The sequence below is a fragment of the Centruroides sculpturatus genome, unplaced genomic scaffold (genome assembly GCF_000671375.1).
Source record: "Centruroides sculpturatus isolate CEXI.00-Female unplaced genomic scaffold, Cexi_2.0 scaffold327, whole genome shotgun sequence".
Lineage (NCBI taxonomy): Eukaryota > Metazoa > Arthropoda > Arachnida > Scorpiones > Buthidae > Centruroides > Centruroides sculpturatus.
In genome coordinates this window covers 690,389-710,809 of record NW_019384493.1, presented here as the reverse complement: position 1 = coordinate 710,809, position 20,421 = coordinate 690,389, and the positions used below count along the sequence as shown (strand labels likewise).

At 25.2% G+C, this 20,421-nt stretch overlaps 2 protein-coding genes across 2 annotated transcripts in view; both read right to left on the bottom strand.

Moving 5' to 3' along the window:
• Positions 1-533: 533 nt before the first annotated feature.
• LOC111621840 (putative neural-cadherin 2) lies at positions 534-4,427 on the bottom strand. Its single transcript, XM_023364103.1, has 2 exons — positions 4,365-4,427; positions 534-961 (listed from the first exon to the last, which is right to left on the bottom strand). The coding sequence occupies exons 1-2, from the start codon at positions 4,425-4,427 to the stop codon at positions 620-622; spliced, it is 405 nt and encodes a 134-aa protein (XP_023219871.1). The 3' UTR covers positions 534-619.
• Positions 4,428-10,024: 5,597 nt separating this feature from the next.
• Positions 10,025-20,421, bottom strand: part of LOC111621850 (neural-cadherin-like) — a 330,033-nt gene continuing 319,636 nt past the window's right edge. The window contains exon 16 of the mRNA XM_023364110.1: positions 10,025-12,160. Within this exon, the coding sequence (XP_023219878.1) occupies positions 12,030-12,160 (131 nt within the window). The 3' untranslated portion in view covers positions 10,025-12,029. The remainder of the gene's footprint in view (positions 12,161-20,421) is intronic.

Genomic DNA, 20,421 nt, shown 5'->3' with positions numbered 1-20,421 from the left:
TAGCATTATATATTATTATGAAGTATTTCATTAAGAATTACTCCCTTGAAAATGAAGCATTATATAATAAAAAAAAATTGTGAAGAAGTTAACCTTCAGTTTCCTATAAATAATATGACTTATATGCTAGTATCTTTCTCTCCTTGTATTTTTAGTGAAGGATAAAGACAAAACTACTACTTTAGAATAAAAAAAATTAAATATTGGAACATTGTCTGTCAGTAATATTTAAGAGATGATAAAGTAAAATTAGTTACAATAAAATAAATAAAAAAACAATTAATATCATACTCAAAATGAAAACATTGCTGATAAGAAAAAGAATAGGAGGACAATATAGGATAGTTGGCACATTGTATTTCAACTATATCAATGTAGGATTTCAAAAACAAGTTAAAATGTAATAAAGCATTGTCTACTTTAGCTTCATATTGTATTATATTTAATTCTAATATAAAAAGTAGTTCATTATTTTCATCTTATAAGCATATTGATTAAAATTCAAAACTATTTTTGAAAATTTATTGCTTCCACTTAAAATTCATATAAATTAAATAATGCTAGTAATAAAATAAAAATATTGAACACTTAAAAAAAAAATAAAGGAAAAATAAGGTATTCAAAAAATAAATTTACCTGCTGTTCCATTTTCTGTAACATTTCCAGTATATATGGCATAAGGAAAGAAAGGTGCATTATCATTTACATCTTTAAGATTAACTAGGACATCTGCATATCCAACAAGACCATTTCCACCTTCATCTTCAGCAAAAACTGTAAACCTCCACTGTGATCGTCCATGAGGTAAATCACGATCAAGGGGTTTTAATACATAAATTTCCCCTGTTGTTGTATTAATAGCAAATTTACTATTGGCTGGATCTTGATCATCAACACCTTGTCCAGTGAGAAAATATACAATATCGGGACGACGATCTCTGTCCCCATCTGTAGCTGTTACCTAATAACATAATAACTACTTATATGCTAAGAACATACACTATTTAGTTTAAAAAAACCAATTAAATATTTAATATATGTTTTATTTTATTACAATTGTATTTCATAAATGGTTGCTTATTATTGAATATATAAAATAAAATTCAGTGAAATACAAAATAAAAATATCTTAGAATAACATTTATTTACTGAAAGACAATAATTTATTTAATTGTTTTCACTGTATCTTTATAATCCTTTCCATTCAACATCGTAAAAATAATTACTCTTATCTGTATGTACTGTACTGTACATTACAATTGTTTTAATCACTTTCTCAGTAGACTTACTTTCTATACAAACTGAATATTCTCATCAGAGACCTAACCAATCTTATTATAACAAAGAGCATCTGTTACGATTTAAAATTTAACGTAATCCTCAATATTTGAAATGACGATTAATCCAAACTTTAAATTAACAGTAATATACATACTTGATGATTACTAAAAGGAACTTAATAAGAACTGTGATAAAATTATTTTTAAAACATCGATTTGTATTATCGATTTGAAAATAAATCTATAAGACATTATAACAAATAATGATAAAAACTTTTAGACATAAGGAAGATTAGCCTCTATTGACATACTGAATTAAAAGGTCATAATAACAGGAATACCACGAATTTGGCATTGCTGCTTCTGCTGAAACTAAAAACACATTTTCACTCCACATCTCACAATATAGAATTTGTTTAAAAAAAAAAGGCGACTATGAATTGGCTTTGTCTGAAGCAGAATAGTAAAAGTGAAACTACTCAATAGAAAGTTTTTCTCTGTATGATGTTTTATGCTCAGATTAAAAATTAAAGTAGAAGCATATTTTAAAAAAACGAATACAGTATGTTAGCACATAGTGTGGTGTTTCTTCTTAACTGGAGAGACTGGGTACACACGCAGCTATCGGATTTTTCCCCATCAGGTAAAACAAAACTTGCGTGTGAAAATCTGGGGTAAAATGACACAGTATCTCAAGCAAGTCTTCATAGGAGAGTTGGAAACCAAGTGTGTTTAAAGAGTGCAAAAGAGATTTGTCGTTATCATGCTACAATGAATGTAAAATTATAATGTAATTGGCCAACCATTTAAAACTTCTTGAATCACGTTTGTTTAGTTTAACTTGTAATGATGTTTGTCGGTTTACTTACTAATTAAGTAATAAAAATATATGGTACACGTATTTAACCTTGAAAAGAAGATGGCTGAGTAGGAAAATGCATAAAATCATAACAGTATACTAGTAGGCTATTTTGAGAACAGCAGTCATTTTATCCACATATCCTGGTAAAATGGTATTTTCGTATAGTTTTGTGAAAAAAAATTATCAAATACCAGCATTTTTAATCTTTACTACCTGTATAATATTCGTGTTATGCTGTTTCGTAAGTACTTTGGGGAATTTCAATAAATTAATGAGAATTTCCGAAAAAGATATAGTAACGTGTTGCGCGACTTTCTCGGCAAAAGAATTTAAAATTGTGTGGCGCCATCTGTTATGATATTTTATTTTATAACGTTTTATATTATTAATTATTATAAAATGGAAAAAAGCTTACTTTTGAGATAAGGGATAAATCTTATTTTAAAAAAAAATTGTAATTGCTAATAATGAGTATAATTTTCATTAAGTCCAATCCCATTAGAGATATGACAAATGATTTGCCTCTATCTTCCAACACCCTCCACCTTTATAACCACCAAAATTTAACAGCATCAATCCCTCTAATACACAACTCTCCCTGCAAAATTTCGGAAATTTTCGACAAGAAACACAGTAGTTATTAAATTTCAAAGTGGGTGAACAAAATCGTTTTCTGCCAGACACAAACACAATCATAATACATACAGGAAAGAAAAACACCTATTTTTGCATTTCTCTTAGTTTCAAGGTCCCGAGTTAAAAAATGTAAAAATCCTAGGGGATCATTTTTTGATCGATCACTATACCTTTCCACAGTAATATAGATATAACAGCCGGGAAAGTAAAATTTGATTTTTCAAAATGGAATATCATTTTAGGCTAGTCTCTCCTATAGTACACATGTACTGAGTATGCAATAAATTTACTAATTTAACAAATTATTTACGTTGTAAATGAACAATGAATTTGAAGTGTCAAAACGGAATTTAAAAAAGCTGTAAAATTCTAGCTTCGTGTGAGTCAGGAACTCCCACAGTCACAGAACACTTGTCAACTTCATACGACCAAAAAAAAGTCAAAAGGATCGTAGTCCTAAAGGTTACCGACCCTTTGAGAAATTAGAACAAAACTAAGCAGCGAATCAAGTGCAAACGAAAACAAATATCAACAGAACAAAATGGAATTGATAACGGCAAACTGTTCTTCATATTATTTGAAAAGAAAAATAAAAAGTAATCATAATTTTCAAAGCAAAATAGAACGTAAATTCTTTATAGCTGCTGTGTTCGAGATAAATTTCCTTCTCTTCAATGTTATGAAATCATAAGCAAATGTTTTTCTCTAAAAAAAGTTCAACCTGTTCCAATTCAAACATAACCTAATATGAACAACAGAAAAATTTGCCAGAAACGGCGTCAATGCTGACGCAACACTCATTCTGTTTTCGCTTTTAGTCAGACATTATTCTCTGTGAGATTTAAGTTCGAAAGATTCTGCCTATTACGAATTCAGTCAGGTCTACACTAAAGACAGGCAGACTGATAAGGAACTGAACTGACATATCCATACCGACCACTCACGAAAACACCTCCTGAGGGTCCGATCTAAACTCTAAAGTTGACCCTCAGCAGAGCGTAGCCTGACACCTTTGTTGCTTTGTCCATCGACCGACTACTCGTCTATATTTTCATTACTACTGGCAATTCAGTTTTCTTTCTTTTTTTTAAATTCTTCTTTTCATTCATTATAACTCTTGTGACACTAATTATATTACACTTCCTGCAGAATTTCTTCATTAAAAAACAAAAGTTTCATTCGCTGTCTACATCGGTCTACTCCGCAATGGATCAAACCCATAATGGCCAAAATTGAAACCACCGCAGTGCCCATTGTATTTTTAATGTCTCGTATAAGATAAATCCAGTTCATTTCGAATTTAAAAAAAAAAACTAACTAAAGTTACAAACAACTTTAAAGGAAAACCTACAAAAACTAAATTTAATTTACATAGCTTGATTTTAAAAAAATCAAATCATTACCAGTTCGAATTGCCCGTTAGCCATCAAAAGAGCGTGTCGGTCCTTGTCAGCTAGTGATGTGAACATTAACTGGCACAAACCGACACATGCAAAATATTCTTTTCGAAAAATGTCAGTTCGATTCCGGTCTGTGCAGGTTAGTGAAAGTGTAACCGTCAATTTCTATTATAAGAATATTTTTGCCGGTCTTATCTGAGCCGGTTGCTGTGAATCTGCCTTTATTCCACTCAAGACTTCAAGACGCATTATCGGATCGATTGTGACGAAGCAATGTCACGACGCTACTTCACAATCAATTCGATTGCCCCTAAAATATATTTTATAGTTGATTTTGAAACAAATATCTTCATACCTTAATAGATTTTTATACTGTAAACAAATTGTCAATAAATTTGTAACGTTACCAAAAATTTCTCATTAATTTTTCTTTTTAATTTTGCAGAATGATCTGTTATATATCAGAGGAATAAGGAAAGCAAACTAACTGAAAATTAAATTATATATAAATATACGTAAATTATATATCATTTAACTCTTTATTATCTAACATACAGCTTTAATTTAAAGCTTCAAATATTAAATTCGTTTTAATATTTGAACTTTTAAGAGAAGCCAATAAATTTAATTCAAGAAATTTAATACGAATTTTCTACGTTTTACGCATTCAATTCAAATTTTTCTGTAGACTTAATACCGAATATTGTACAAATAGTAATTTAGACGAGCGAACAAATGGAAGTTTCGACTAATGCTAAATAATTGTTTTCATTATTGATAGCATTTAATTTGTCTAAAAATAGAATATTCTTATTGAAATTTTAAATAAAGATTACAGAATTTACTAGAATCAATTTTAATAATAAACGAAATTGAAAACTTCTGGTAAAATTCTCTTTGGTGTATTATCTACTGAAGCAATACACTTTCTATAATAGAGTTTTCTAATTTAAATTATAGACTACTTATTCATGTTATATACTAAGATTTGGATTTTAAAAATTAATTCGAGATGGGTGTAACAAAGTTCATGTTAAACGAAAATGAAAAAAATTTTAAATTTTTTAATGAATTCTAACTACTACTTGCTTCTTATTCATACTATCGGGATAAGTGCTAATGAGATTTAAAATAGCTAAGTCTATTCTGTAATTTTTTTCAAAAATCCGATTATTCTTATGTACTTTATGGAAAAGCTTTTGATCTTGCAAAAAATATAATTTGTTTGAATTAATTCGATTTTACTATTAAACAACTTTAAAATTTTACAATTTAAAACAAAAATATAACACTAGAAAAATAAACAAAGATTCGAAAAAAATAAACAAAATCTTTCATTATTTTCAGTTATAATTCATATTTCATTATTCATGTTTTATAGTTATAACAGTAATATTTGTTATAAATTGTTTGAGAGCATAAATTAATTTCGAAAGTGCACAAATTAATTTCGAAAGTGCACTTATTAATTTCATTGTTGTTTTAATTTTAGTTCAATTAAAGCATTAAAGCAATATATATTCAATAATTTGAGGAAAAATCAATTTTATAAAATTAGCATTAAGTTTCAGTAACTTAATGCTAATTTTGCAACTTAGTAATTTTGAATGGAAAGATAAACTATCTCAGAAAAACACACAAGTAAACCAAAATAAATAGAATTTGGCTTATAATAAAAAATGTTGAATTAAAATTAATTTGTATCATTTTATAATTTTTTCCTTATATTTTAATGAACAAATTTTTGATTATACTAAATATTATAATAATTTCAATCGTTAAATGTGAAATTACAGGATAAAATTACAGGATAAAATTACGTTAACAATGGTGTCAAGTAAGTCATATTAATAAGCCAATAAAAAATTACAAATTGATCTAGATAATTTTTCTTAGTTATATTGTTCATAAAATATTTTTTTCTCTAAAATCTCAACATTTTATATTCCCTAAAATATTATTATCAGAAAATTTTCTATTCGATTAGTATAATTAATGCATTAAAACAGCGTATATGCAATATTTTAAAGAAAATTCTCGAGTGAATTCGAGATAGTATAAAATATTTAAGTATATAAAAACAGTGTTATTTTCTTTTGGTTTACTATTTCAGGTAAACAAAAGACAAAATAATACAAGTTTTTAATACACGGTCTAAATCTAAAAAAACTGTACCTGAATTACGAGATAAAAAATAATTTCTATCAGCTAACAGGAAAAAAATTAAAATAATAATTTACATAGATTTTTTTATACAAGTTATAAATAAATTTCGGTTAATGATTAAAAAATGTTTTAGTTTTAATCATTTAGTTAGGTAATTTAAATAACTCGATTAATTAATAAAAATTATTTAAGTATATAAAGCTTAATTTTTAAAAAATCTTTATTAACAACAATTAATAATTTTTAAAATATTTTGTCTTTGTCTTATAAAAATTCCAAATAAGTAAAATGAATTACGACTAATGCTGACATTTCATAATAATATTTTCGCTAAATTTAAATTTTTATTTATATATAATTTAGTATATTTAATATACCATTAACACGTTTCATTTGCAATTCTTTAGAAATGTATATAAATATTTCAATTATTATATTTTAATATATATAGTCTATACATATAATTTTTATTAATGTTCAAGTAAGTCTGCTTATAAATACATTTCAGTATTTTTAATATTGACATATGTGATCAAAGCTAGGATTCAAAAGCTAAATGCCAAAATGTAAATTTTAAGTAAATTCTAATCTTTCCTAGAATTTTTATTATAATTACAGATAAATTCACGTTATATAAAAATAAAATTGATGGACTATGTTCCATAACATCATTCCTAGAATATTTTATTAAAAATAAATTTTTTGGATCCTTCTATAAATTATATTTCTCATTTGGGATTATTTTCAGAAAAGTTATTCAAAATTCATAGATTTCTGAAAAGTAAAAAATTTCCAAATTTCGCTACATTAATTTTTATGAAATTAAACCTAATCCCATTTCTTCGCTTTTCAAACTTGTGGAAAGATATTTGCTTTTTCTTTTGCTATTTCTTTTTCGGATTTTTTTAAAAATTCCAAGTTAATCAACCAAAAAATCAAATTCGATACATTACAGGAACAAGTTAATCAATTAAAATTTTAATTTTAATCTCTATTTTATGTAAAATCCAATATTATTACTAAAATTCTTAACAGTCTTAATTATTTTTTGTAAGCATCATGAAAATTTTTAATTATTACAGTATGAATTTTAAGTGTTCTCTCTTTTTCATTTTTTTAACATTTTGGTTGAAATTAGTTGAAATAAAAAACTTTTATTTTAACTAATTTCTCATTAAAACTACGGATTTTATATCTTAATAAAATATGAAATAATAGTTTTCGAAATAGCCCATTAATTTAAGATATTTTTATATCTTTTTAAAATAACGTGTAAGAACATAGTTTTGATTTATTTGAAATGGTTTTTCTTGTTTTCTTTATACAAATCAATTTTTCATCTTTTTTAAATTGCTACTTTTTAAATTATAATTTGTTTACGTTATGTACAAAAATAAAACTGATTGGTTCTCATCAACTGAACGAAAAAAATCTGATCCTAATTATGAAAAATAAAGATTTCTTATTTCCACAACCGGCTTTTAAATTTATTCTTTGTCATCAGGACGGTTCGAAATTTGGAGAAAATTCTTCGAAAAATTTAGAAAAAAGAATTCATGGAAATCAATAGCTAAATGCAGAAAAAAATCTAAGAGGTTTATTTATAATACAAAAAATTATTTCAGAAACTGCATTCCAATGTTTTTTACGTTAATCACAGTTAGTTAACAGTAATAATAAAATAAAATAAAACAAACAATAGGAAAAACTTGCCGTTTCATACTCATTTTATTATTAACATAAGTTATAGTTATAATTTATATATACAGTAAAACCTGTCCAACAAGGGATCTGTATAAAACGGACACCTGCCTTAACAGGAAAAATTCTTCAGAACGGAGCAATTTTCTGTTAAGAAAAACCTGTTCAAACCGGAAAAATATTAGTTACTATGCGATTCCGGTTTATGCAGGTTTTAATGTATATATGTATGTGTAAGTTATAGTCGTATTATAGCATATAAAATGTATTTTTAAATTACACATTATATTTTATATAGCGTACAATATTTCATTATAAAATTATTTAAAAAATGACAGAATGAATATGAAATGTTTTTGAATACTCTCAAATTGCGAATCCATTGAAAATAAATTTTATCCTATGTTATAAAATTTGATACTACAATTCTGTTTAAGTTAATTTATAGCTTTTAGTAATTAGCCTATTTAATCTCATTACATAAATTCTGAATTAAGTATAATTTTCGAATTAACGCCTTTTTAAGATAAATATAATTAAAATTGAAAATTCAGCACATTCTATAAAATTAATAATCTATATTATTATTGAATAAATTTTTACGCTAAAGTAACAGCTTTTTAAAGTTACTATAATGGGTTAAATCACAACTTGAAAATTTCAAGCGTCACAATATCGAAATATTGAGAATTTGGACACGTCTATTTGCGAAGTTAATTCATATTTATGAACTTAATGAGGTGCTCTTATAAGCAGAGAAATTTTAATTTGATAATAATTAAAAGGAAAATGATATTAATGAAATTTTTCCATAAATAAGGACGATAACGTTTTATATATAAAAAGTTTTGTATTTCATAACGAATTATGTTCGTTGAAAACAATAAGAATAAGATAATATAGTTCTGTCAATTTGTCTTGTACAGTACGTAGTAGTTAGTTACTAACTATTATCGAGTATTCGAGGACAAGTTGATTAACATTGTTGATAACATAGTGATCGAAGTTAACGATTAATTAGAGTATTAAAATTCCTGGAGAAGTGGGATTACAGAATAACTTGAACTCTATTACTGTAACGCGATTAGAATTTCCGACGGTAGAGCGAGTCACTAGTTCTTTGATACTCAAATTGGCTTGTTAGCTTGAGTTCTTAAGGATCGCACCCGAGAACTTAGTATTCAAATATCTAGCACAAGCACTTGGAAACAACGATGACTTTCCAGAACAGAACAGTTCTCAATTCTTGCATTCGAACACTAATTTTTAGTTAAAATCTCTTTAGATTGCTTTGAATTAAATCTAGAAATAATTTTTTATTGTGTAATAATAAAAGTAATTTTACTATAAAAACTAATATAACTGTGCGATATTTATCGGAAACCTGCCAAAACGAAAAAAATTCGATACAGCATGATTCCGGTTTTCTCAAATACTGTAAAACTGTGTTATAGAGAAATATGTATTCTAATTTAATTAATTTCGATTCATTCAAATATCAAGCTATTTACTACTATATTTATGACAGTAAATAGCTTAATCATTTCCTAGTTTTGATAGAAAGCTTTTACTTCAATGATTTTCATTTAAGTATTTAATAAACTAATTTATTAAATATTAATATAATTAATTAATTAAATGTTTATAAAACTGTAAAAAATTAGTTTATACTTATTAGCCTATAAAAACTAATTAATTATTATAAGTAATAAATGAATTCAAAATATAATTAATTAAATACATTTTCAATATTTACAAAATGTTTTAATCAAAAACCTATAGACTTAAAAACTTAATTTATATACAAAATTAGAAGCTTAATCTAATAAAAAAATTAAAATTTAAAATTCTGTTCCATTGATTATTCTAACAAAATTCAATAAAATTATAAACAATTACTATTTACAATTTAAGAAAAATAATAATTCTTTAATATCAGTGTTCATTACATAACTAAATTAAATATATGTTCATAAAATTTTCAATATGTATTATAAACTTGTATAAGTGCATTCCAAATAACACAAGAATAATTTTTGCGTAAGCATCATTCAGAATCTCAGAATCATTATTTGACCTTCACCCAAAATTTGAGCACGATTCGATCTTTTAACTTCAGTTATCGTGACCCGAATGAACGGATGCTAAAGTTCTTTGACAACGTGAGCTGAAAAACGGCAAAAAATCGAATCCAATAAAGCAGTCGAAATAGTAGTAGGCTACCAGAAGTTCATTGGTTGTGAAGTTTTCGGTAAGAATCAGGTTACATAAAGTGCGAAAAGACATCTTAAAAATCATTTTAACGTTTGCCTTTATTGATTATGGAACTTACGATTATCTGAAATCAAACAAATCCGATGATTTTCCCATTAGTAGTTTTTACGACGTCTAGATAAAAAATAATGAAGGTTATGTGCAATCAATGAACTCTTAAGTAGATCATGACTATACAAGACAATTGTAATCAATTAAATAAGTTACTGTACTTTAGCTGCATTTCTGTACAAATTACTATGAATAAAATAAATAGAAATATATATAACAAGAATAGAATAATTTTGAACTATTAATAAATTAAAGATAATATTGTGTGAAATGAGAAGTATTCAAACACGAATTAATTGATAATTATATTCTGCATTTTTACTTGTATAAATCTAAACACTGTATTAGGATAAAACAAAATAAAATAAATTTTACATCACTTAACATCTACTCTCCATGATTCAGAAAGACAAATGGACGAATTTAAATTACATCGTCATTATCACTGACGTTTAACTAACCGATGATTTGTCTTAATTTTTCGATCATGTGAGAAAATGCAGTCTTCTTTAACAGTCAAATAAATCAGAGCTATAGTTGTTTATGTGCGAATGTACTGTACTGTAAGTACACATCATTTCATTAAATAAAAGCTATCGAATAATTATATTAAAAATTATGGATCATTATACTAAGAAAAGAAACTATATTAGATAGCAGATATTCAAAAATAATGTCTTTTGTGATAATCAACGCGCAATATTTAATATTTATAAGATAAATATTCGGTACTGCAAGAATATTGCACTAGGTTAACGATTAAAATAAAAACTGAAACTCGATAGTGAAAAAAGAAAAGAAAAATACAGTAAAATCAAAAAAGAAAAAGCGTTTTATAAAATTAGGAAAGAAAGTGGTGGTGGCATTTGTGTGTGCAAAACGCGAAAATGGACTGTCTCTTACGAATTTTATCGATCTTCTAGTAGGAAACTAGTATAGACTACAAAGGATTTGGGAAGTGGCAATATTGTTTAAGACACCACACGTCGAAATTTCGATTCGGAACAAGTGTTGCACGAATCAGCAACTTCTGAAATAACTAAGCCATTCGCAAAAATACTAGAAAAAATTTCCAATGGATTTTACCAAAAAAAAAAAAAAAATTATACTAAACAACATTCTAGTAATAGATCCAAAACATAAATATGACTATCAAGTAAATTCTCCTATAAATTTTTCCAGCTCATCTGATCAAATCACTTCAGCAGTGATTCAATCTTTCTCTTGGGCACAATAAGTTTTCTAGATGTGATTCAATACAGTTAAAATTTTGTATGTAAGTCAATAGATAAGGTTAAGCATTAAAATAAAACACGCGATAAACTCTAGAACTTATATAAAATATTTACAAAAATTAGGTCTATGTATACACTTTATACTTATAACGAGATCATCTAAAATAGCGATTCTCAACTGCCAATTGGAAAAAAAAAATGTTAATTACATTAATAAAATAGTAACAGGAAAAGTTAAGTATAATAGTCATTATTTTTACTATACTATTAAAAACTCAACAATAAAAAGTATACAGGTTATTATTTACAATTTTATCTTCTACTGTATAATTTTTGTTCAGAATTACTGATTTAAACGATAAATAACCACAGTTAACTTGCTATAAACACACTTAATATAAAGTAACCGACGCGTTTTCCGACCTTACATATTATTTACCTCTTTTCTCGTTTCATAATCCAAAGGACCAGCAACATATATAGCACCAGTTTCATTCTTTACAGCAAATGCTCCGCCTATATTTCCCTGAGTGATTTCATATCTAATTCTTGAAGCTGCAAACATAAATCTCGGCGTTATTTTTTTAAATATCGAGTTTATATATATATAGAAATTGTAAGTTATTTTAAAAACTTTAATTAAGTTAACCAGTTAGATTCCGTCACTCTAAATTATAATACACAATTTATGTATTTATTCCATATAGCAAAAGAATTTTGATGAACGAAATTATTAATATGAAAATTTCTAAATTACTCAATTATATTATTGAAGATGAAATTATATAATTCATTCTATTTTGAATTAAGTTGCCTTTGTTCTACCCAAATCAATATAAATTTTCAATTTGAATATATTCAAATAAAATTACTACTACTATATTATTTATACTAAAAATTTATTCAGAAGAAAAAAACAATTTAAACAAAAAAATAAAATAAAGAAACATTTCTAATTATAATTTTTTTCACTCTTTTATTGTGATGAAGTTAAATGACAAATTCATTTTTCGTATTTAGCTTCTGTTAACATTTTATTAATTTATCAGTTGCGAACAAACAAACAAATTTTTATGTGAAATAAAATAAATATATATTTTGATATAACAGTACAGAAAAACATTTAAAATATTAACAAAATTCCTTGAAGTTTACAATTTTTATAACCGACAAAATATTTAAAAATATCAACTTAATAAAAACTAATGAGAATTTGAGTTTAAAATTTCAGTATATTTTAAACTCGGAATTCAGATTTTAAAAGATTCTTTCATTTCAATGAAACGCTTAAATAATGTTAAAAAATTTTCTGCTATTTTGAATAAATAATATTTCTTAATTACAGTATTTACAAAATTTTTCGTATTAATATGCTTTTGATATTCCAAGTGTGACATTTCTAAATTGAATATAGAATACTCTAACTATGTATACATAAACATATACAATTCGTATACAAGTAAAACGTAAATAAAATCTAAATATTTTATTTTTAAAAACAACAACAAAACTTCGTGTATAATCTATATAATAATAGTATCTAAATTTACACATGCACGCATATTTAATTAAAATATATTAAAATATTTATTCTACAAATTTTATTATTAACGAAACTCACGAAAAATACACTAATTAAGTTTATTTATTTAGCTCGGAATCTTTTAGTTAGTGACTTCGTCCTCAGAGAGAAATATTAGTTTATGTTATATAAATATTTCTATTTTTAAATAAAACTTAGCAGCGAATTTTTGAACAAACGTTTTCGATCCATTTAACATTTCAAAAACGTTTGTCAAAACAATCATTTTGTTTAAGATATTTAGTTCTGTTTGTAATTGTACCGGTAAACGTTTTCTCATTTTCTTTCATTTTCATTTGATAAATAAAATAAAAACACTTTAACATAAAAGCCAAACGAATTACGAATTTATGTTCAAATATTACATGAATTTTATATGATATATGTAATATCACAATTATGTTTCGTTATATTTATGTCTAATTAAAATATAATTTAATACTTAATTGTTTCTTGTTCGTTCTTTTGTTCTTTGGGAATAAGCACAAAATTGATAAGTAGAACTCATCACACAGGAACACTATTAGATGAATAAAGTAGACTATTTTGTACAATGGAACGGATATGCATTTCGGGTTGTTTACCCCTCTTCAGTCCATATTGTACATTTGTTAAAACTATGGAATAAAAATTAAAATACGAAAATAATATAAATAAAATTTTATTCCGTAGTTTTAACAAATGTACAGTACAATATGGACTGAAGAGGGGCAAACATTCCGAAATGCATATCCTTTCCATTGTATAAAATAAAGTCTATTTTTTATTCATCTAATTGTGTTCCTATGTAATGAGTTCTATTTAGCAATTTTATGCTTATTCCCATAAAATATAATTATTCATAAGAAGATATGCAAGATAGAGACTTGAGAAGTAATCAATAGTTAGAAAAAAACGTTTCGAATATATTTTTAATGTATTTATACAGCAATAACTGATAATTAATTTGAACACGTGTAGCTTTTTCCAAACAATTAGTAATTTATAAAAATAACAATCATTTACAACATTCATTTATAATAAATTATATATATATATAGTACATAAGAACAATAAAATAAAAAATATTTTTTAAATAAAAACATGTAATTATATTCTGTTACATTTAAATCATAATATATATTTAACATTTTTAGTAATATGAACAAAGAATTTAAGATTAGAATGTTTTGTGGAACCTAAACTTTAGATAAGGTAGAAATTTAGGAAATGTGGCGTGAAAATCATGATGTAAGCAACTTTAACGTTAAATACCTATAATAATATTCATCGTCATAAAATATAATCCCAGTTTTCATATACAAGTAAAATATAAATAAAAACCTAAATAATTCACCGAAATCAAAACCGATAAGGCTGTTAATAAACAATAAAATAAGCGATAAGTATCTGTTAATTTTTACAACTCAGTTGCTTTAACAACCCGCATAAAAAAAATTTCAAGTCTCTTCGGGATATAACCGCTATCGTCAATCCACAAACGGCTACCATCTTCTGCAGACAGTAAATTGAAATATATACAGACTCGGAAGCAAGCAATAACGTAACTTTTAATTTGTGCAGTTTGAATAAATATTTTAACTTAAAAACTTCCTTTATATTTTTAGTGTCTAGGACAAGCGGTATTTCCGACATTATATAGAGACTCGTTCATCTTTTAGTCTTACATATTTTATTAATTACCAGTAGCTTGAAAATAGTTCTCTTTTGTATTTATTAATATAGTTTCTTATTTAACTATCTTCTTTTACTATTAATGCTAGGACAACAAAACTTGTAATGTATTATTCTATTATTTAAACGTATTCCGTTCTTTCGAACTAGATGGCTGCCAGAGTAAATACTTGTAGTTCCGCAGTAACTTATAGCGTTATTTTTCTTAGGCTTATTAATGCTCCTAGCAAGATTTTATTTTATGATTTTTCTTATGAGATGCTTTTTGTGTAAAGAATAAAATTATATTACCGTCAATTTTCGGTGCATGGTTAAATTATTATGGGGGGAAAAAGTGTTGCTCAACATACAAACGTTTCAGTATTTAAACATATTTTTCATCCATTATGCATTTTCATAATAATTAAATAGCATTTATCGTTCTTTCTGCGAAAGATCATGCATTATTTATAAAAATATTAAACTAAGTTAGAGCCTTAATACAATTTTAACTTTTATTTAAATTTGAGAATTAGTCAACATATTAAAGAATTTTTCCCTTAGTAAAAATAAATAAAAAGCAAAGATAAATATTTTTAATCGCAATATTCTATATCTATTATTTTGCAATAAAAGCTTAAACATTTCAATTTCAAGTACAGTTAAAGTATCGCTATAAAATTTCATCGCTTTCTCTAACTTCTTAGGCAAACTGGGCCAATTCCGAAAATCTAGAACCTCAGTCATTGCACCATAAACTTAAACCAGATAGAAAATCCAGAAGTAAAATTTTAAATAAAATCTTTTAAACACCTCTGCGAAGAATTTCGTTCGCTTTTATATTAAATTAAACTATGTGAAAATTTTCGAAAAACACATTAATCTAATTTTAATCTAAAGTCTGGGAAGATATGAAAAATCTTCACAATAACAAATTTAAAAATATTTTTATGTTACTGATCAAATTTTATACTTGTATAAAAAATATAATTCCTCAAATATTTCGCAAGAGAAAAATTCGAACGTCGGAAAGGAATATTTAATTAAAGCGAGTAAAAATAAAAAATTGTGATCTAGAGATCTAATTTTCATTTATGTTTCAATTAATTAATTTTTAATAGGTTACCAAACCTAAAATGTTAGTTCCGAAATTAGAGAATTCTCTGCTGGTAAAAGCGCTCCACTGATTGCTACCTTTTTTCTAAAAACGTAAAATAAAAATAAAATATACTACATATAAAAATAAAATATATTTTTAATTTTAAAAAATCGAAAATTAGCTTACAGGCCAATAATCATTTACGTAAATGAAGTTTCGGTCATCTTAAAAATAAAATAAATACCGAAGAAAAAATATATTTACATAAATTATACTAAATTTAATTTAAACACTTTCTTTTAAAATAAATTTAATTTATATCTCTAAATGAGAAGTAAATTTTGCAGTTAATGGATTTAAGAACTGTTAATTAGAATATACCTCGAAGCAAATTATACAAGAACCAAATACGTCAACATTATCCATACACAAGATTAATCTTTCGAGTTAATAGCAATTCAAAACACAATATTAGATTTAACTAATATATTATTTATTTCCAAAAGTTTTATTTCTTTATCTCTGCTAAAAGTATAGGCCTACTCCTTTTGTAAAATCCACCAATACGAAACTTTCGGATATTTTTACTTGTTACAATGAAATTTGATTTGACCTCTATTTTACACAAATCAATGCAAACTTAATTTATTATTTTTCTACGATTTTTCTTTACATACTATACTCCCACGTTCTGAATATCTTTTTCTAAATCAAATTACATAGCTTAATCATGTTTTAACGTAACGCTTACTTTAATTTACTTTGTATATAACTGTAATCACTATGCATGTTTTTAAATTTCTATTATATATTTATTCACTATTTCAAATCATTCATTTTTAAAAATATTTTTTTAATGTTTACATAAACTTTTGCTACTTAACGTAGTATTGTAATTAATGAATTTAAAAATGTCAATTATCTTTTATTACTTTTTTATTATTATTATTTGTAAGAATCTCATTTATATTTCTTAGTCCTGTTCTATATTTTACAACAAATAATAATCATCATCATCTAACAAAATTATTTAATATAGTGTGCTTTGATGGACATAGTGTATACACAATTGCATATGCAATGCCACAAACCGCGTCTAAAATTTGATTTTAGGTCTTATTCAAAATATTCTCTCATTCTATAAATGTATTCCTGCAAGGAACCTTTCAGCTCTTACTTATCAAACACCTACTCCAGCATATGCCTTTACCCATGCAACGGATCCATCTAGATCGCTATGGTTCCATTCAGGACACTGCATCCTGCCCTCTCCTTTTCCAGTTATACTATCTAGCAAATTTCTCTTTTACTTCTTTCATATTCCATGCTTCAATTCCATATTTATTATTTTTTCAAGTTTTTAAAAATACATTCAAAGAGTCAAAGATATATCTCGTTGTTCAAAATCATATAAGGTTTTATCTTTTAAATATAATTGATTTATACACAAGGTTTATTACGTTAATATATTGTGATCGAGAAGAATGTGTGATTTTAGTCACATGATTAATAAGACACATTCAGAAAAAACTTAATGAAGTAAAAATTTCTGTTAGTAGTACCGTTTAGTTTTAATCTGAGAAAATGGAAATAGAAAATATAATGTAACCATTATAGCGCCAAGGGTGGATGTTACATTAATCCGAATGTGTAAGAATAGAAGATAATGGACTTTCAATAGTTGAATAACGGAACCAGACTAAATGGACACACATTTCAGATAAGATCGGTTCAAAGGTTTTATCATACAGTAACTCATTTTTATTTTGTTCAAACTAATGCAAATTTTTACTTAAGAACTAAAATTTTATTATAGGCATGATAATAACTAAATAGCAATGATAAAAATCGAATTCGTATAATTAATTTATTTAGAAAATAAATGACATTTGATTGATGCCATTTTAATGAAATTTTTATCTATTTTTATATATTTACAGAGAAAATAATTTAGAAAATATGTCAATAATTCTGCATTGTACAATCTATCATAGATATTTTTATAATTATTGCGTAATATTAAATTAAAGTTCTGAATATTTTTCTTCTTGAATGCAAACGTAATTCTGTATTTATTTTTCCTATCATCTTCTGTCTAAGGATCGTTGAAACTCTTTACAAAAAATATATTTTGGTCTAAGACTGCAATTTCTCCGCATTGTCAATAATAGTGTCATTAATAAAGTTTCTCTGTCGTGAAGATTGAGTGGTGTGTTTGCAGTCTGCGAGAAGAAGAATTGTGTAGTTGTGCGGAATTTTGTATTGCAAGGAAATACTTCCAAAGTATGAGTAGATCTCTAACAGATGATATAGGCCTCTCAGGTACACAGAGTCAATTTTGATCCCATTTTAAAGTTTAAACATTATCATAGACTATTATATTATTTTCGCTTCAAATTCCATATATCCAATCTAAATGTGTTCCAAACTCAAAATCTTTTCAGTAATAAATCAGAAGTAGGCTACATCATTCGGTCATTTTAACATCAGACAGCATATATACTATAATAATGTATGACCTAATGTATTAATCGTGCTACAATTTATTTAATATCTATATCATTTCCTAGCAATTAATTATATTTAAAATATTCAATTAATTATAGCAAAATATTATTTTAATATCCAACAATAATAGTAAATTTTTTTCTTTGGATGCGCTGTAGACCGAGTAAAAATCATGAAATATTGATATATACATAAGCCTACCTTTTGATAATACCGAATAATTATGCAATTTTTCTTTTCAGGGCATTTATTTACTTGTTATTTACATTCATCATATATCAGTCTTATCTCATGCAGTCGATCATCGAAATATTTCTTACATTATTATATCAATATGACAAGATGAAGCTTTGCTTCCGAACTTAATTTACTTTTTTAGATCTTTCCAATTTCATTTTTGACTACATTACCGAAGACATGGTTTGAATTTTATTAAAGATTAGACTTAATTTTCAGTCTAGATCCATTTTTTAACAAATATGTGATTTATATGCCTAATAAAATATTTAATCTAATAATTTAAAAATAAAATATGAATACGGCCGAGTTTCCACAGTTCCTAAATTAAAAATAAAATTATTAAAATATCTGTAAAATTCTCTCTTATAAAAAAAAAACAAAAATTATTTTAAAATTTTATCAGATAAATAATATTGGATTTGAGTATGAATTTCCACTTATTTAAATTTTAAATGATTGAAAATTCATGCACAAATCTATTATTATTATTATTCGTGCCCAAAAATAAGTAGAAATTATTATTATTTTATACGAAAGTCACAAATACTTAGGCTATACACTTCTGTAATTCATATGATCAAATTATGATAAATAAGAAAAATAATACTTGTCTTTTTGTCCTTGTGATTTTTTTATTAAAAGATCTCACTTACTTTACAACTATGATGATTTAAATTAAAAATAATGTTTATTTTATTTTTCCAGATGCTTATACACATACAAGATTATTATTAACGGTACTATACGTCTTATCACCAAAATTTTATTTATTAAATATTAAAGAAAATAATGAATATTTAAACACGTAGCTGAGGTCGATGCTAAATAAAAATTAGTGTTTTATACACCATTAAAAACTATATTAATATGTTCTTTGTTAAGCATAAACTTAGTAAAGAAACAGTACAAGTATTATCCGTAATAAAATATCAGAGTTAATAATTTTATTATGAAAATTTCGGATTGAATGATAACTTTATAATTCGGTTGCAGAATTGAAAATCACAACGTGATATGAAGAGATGATGACGACGACCAGGATACGAATTTTAATACATTTTTATAAAAAAAAATTTTTTTTCATTGTGCTAACTGATACAGAGTACAATAACATTTTTTTTAAAAATGCTTGAAAACTTGATCTAATTTAATGAATATTTTGAAACAGGAAGAAAATCCATCATATAAAAACAATTTCAAATCAGACAAATAAAATTTTAGATTCAAGTATGTAGTTGTAAAATCATTTCCAACTCGCATAACTTAACAATATACGATTTATGAACTGCACAAATCCTAAATCGATTTCTATTATATTTTTGTCCTTCTCGAAACAATTTCGTCTCTCATATTTTTAAAAATTTCTTTTTTGTTTTTTTTTTTACCAAAACAGTAGTTATAGAAAAACTGCACTTGTGACTAAAAGTTCTTCATCCGACATCTTAAAATGGCTAAAAATCTGTGCTGCGATGTGAACATTGAGTATTACAGAAGTTTGTATCACGTAATAATAAAATGTTAGAAGAGACAATTTTTCTTTGCTTGCTGCGTGACATTTCTTACAATGGTAGCAGAGTTTAATTTGAGTAAGTGAAAAAATAATAATCAAAATTTATATACGTATAGAGAATAAGAAGTATATAACATATTTTTTATTATACAGTACATATATACAAATTCTTCAAATAATTTAAAATTTATGAAAAAAAATTTAAAGATATTTTAAATAAATTT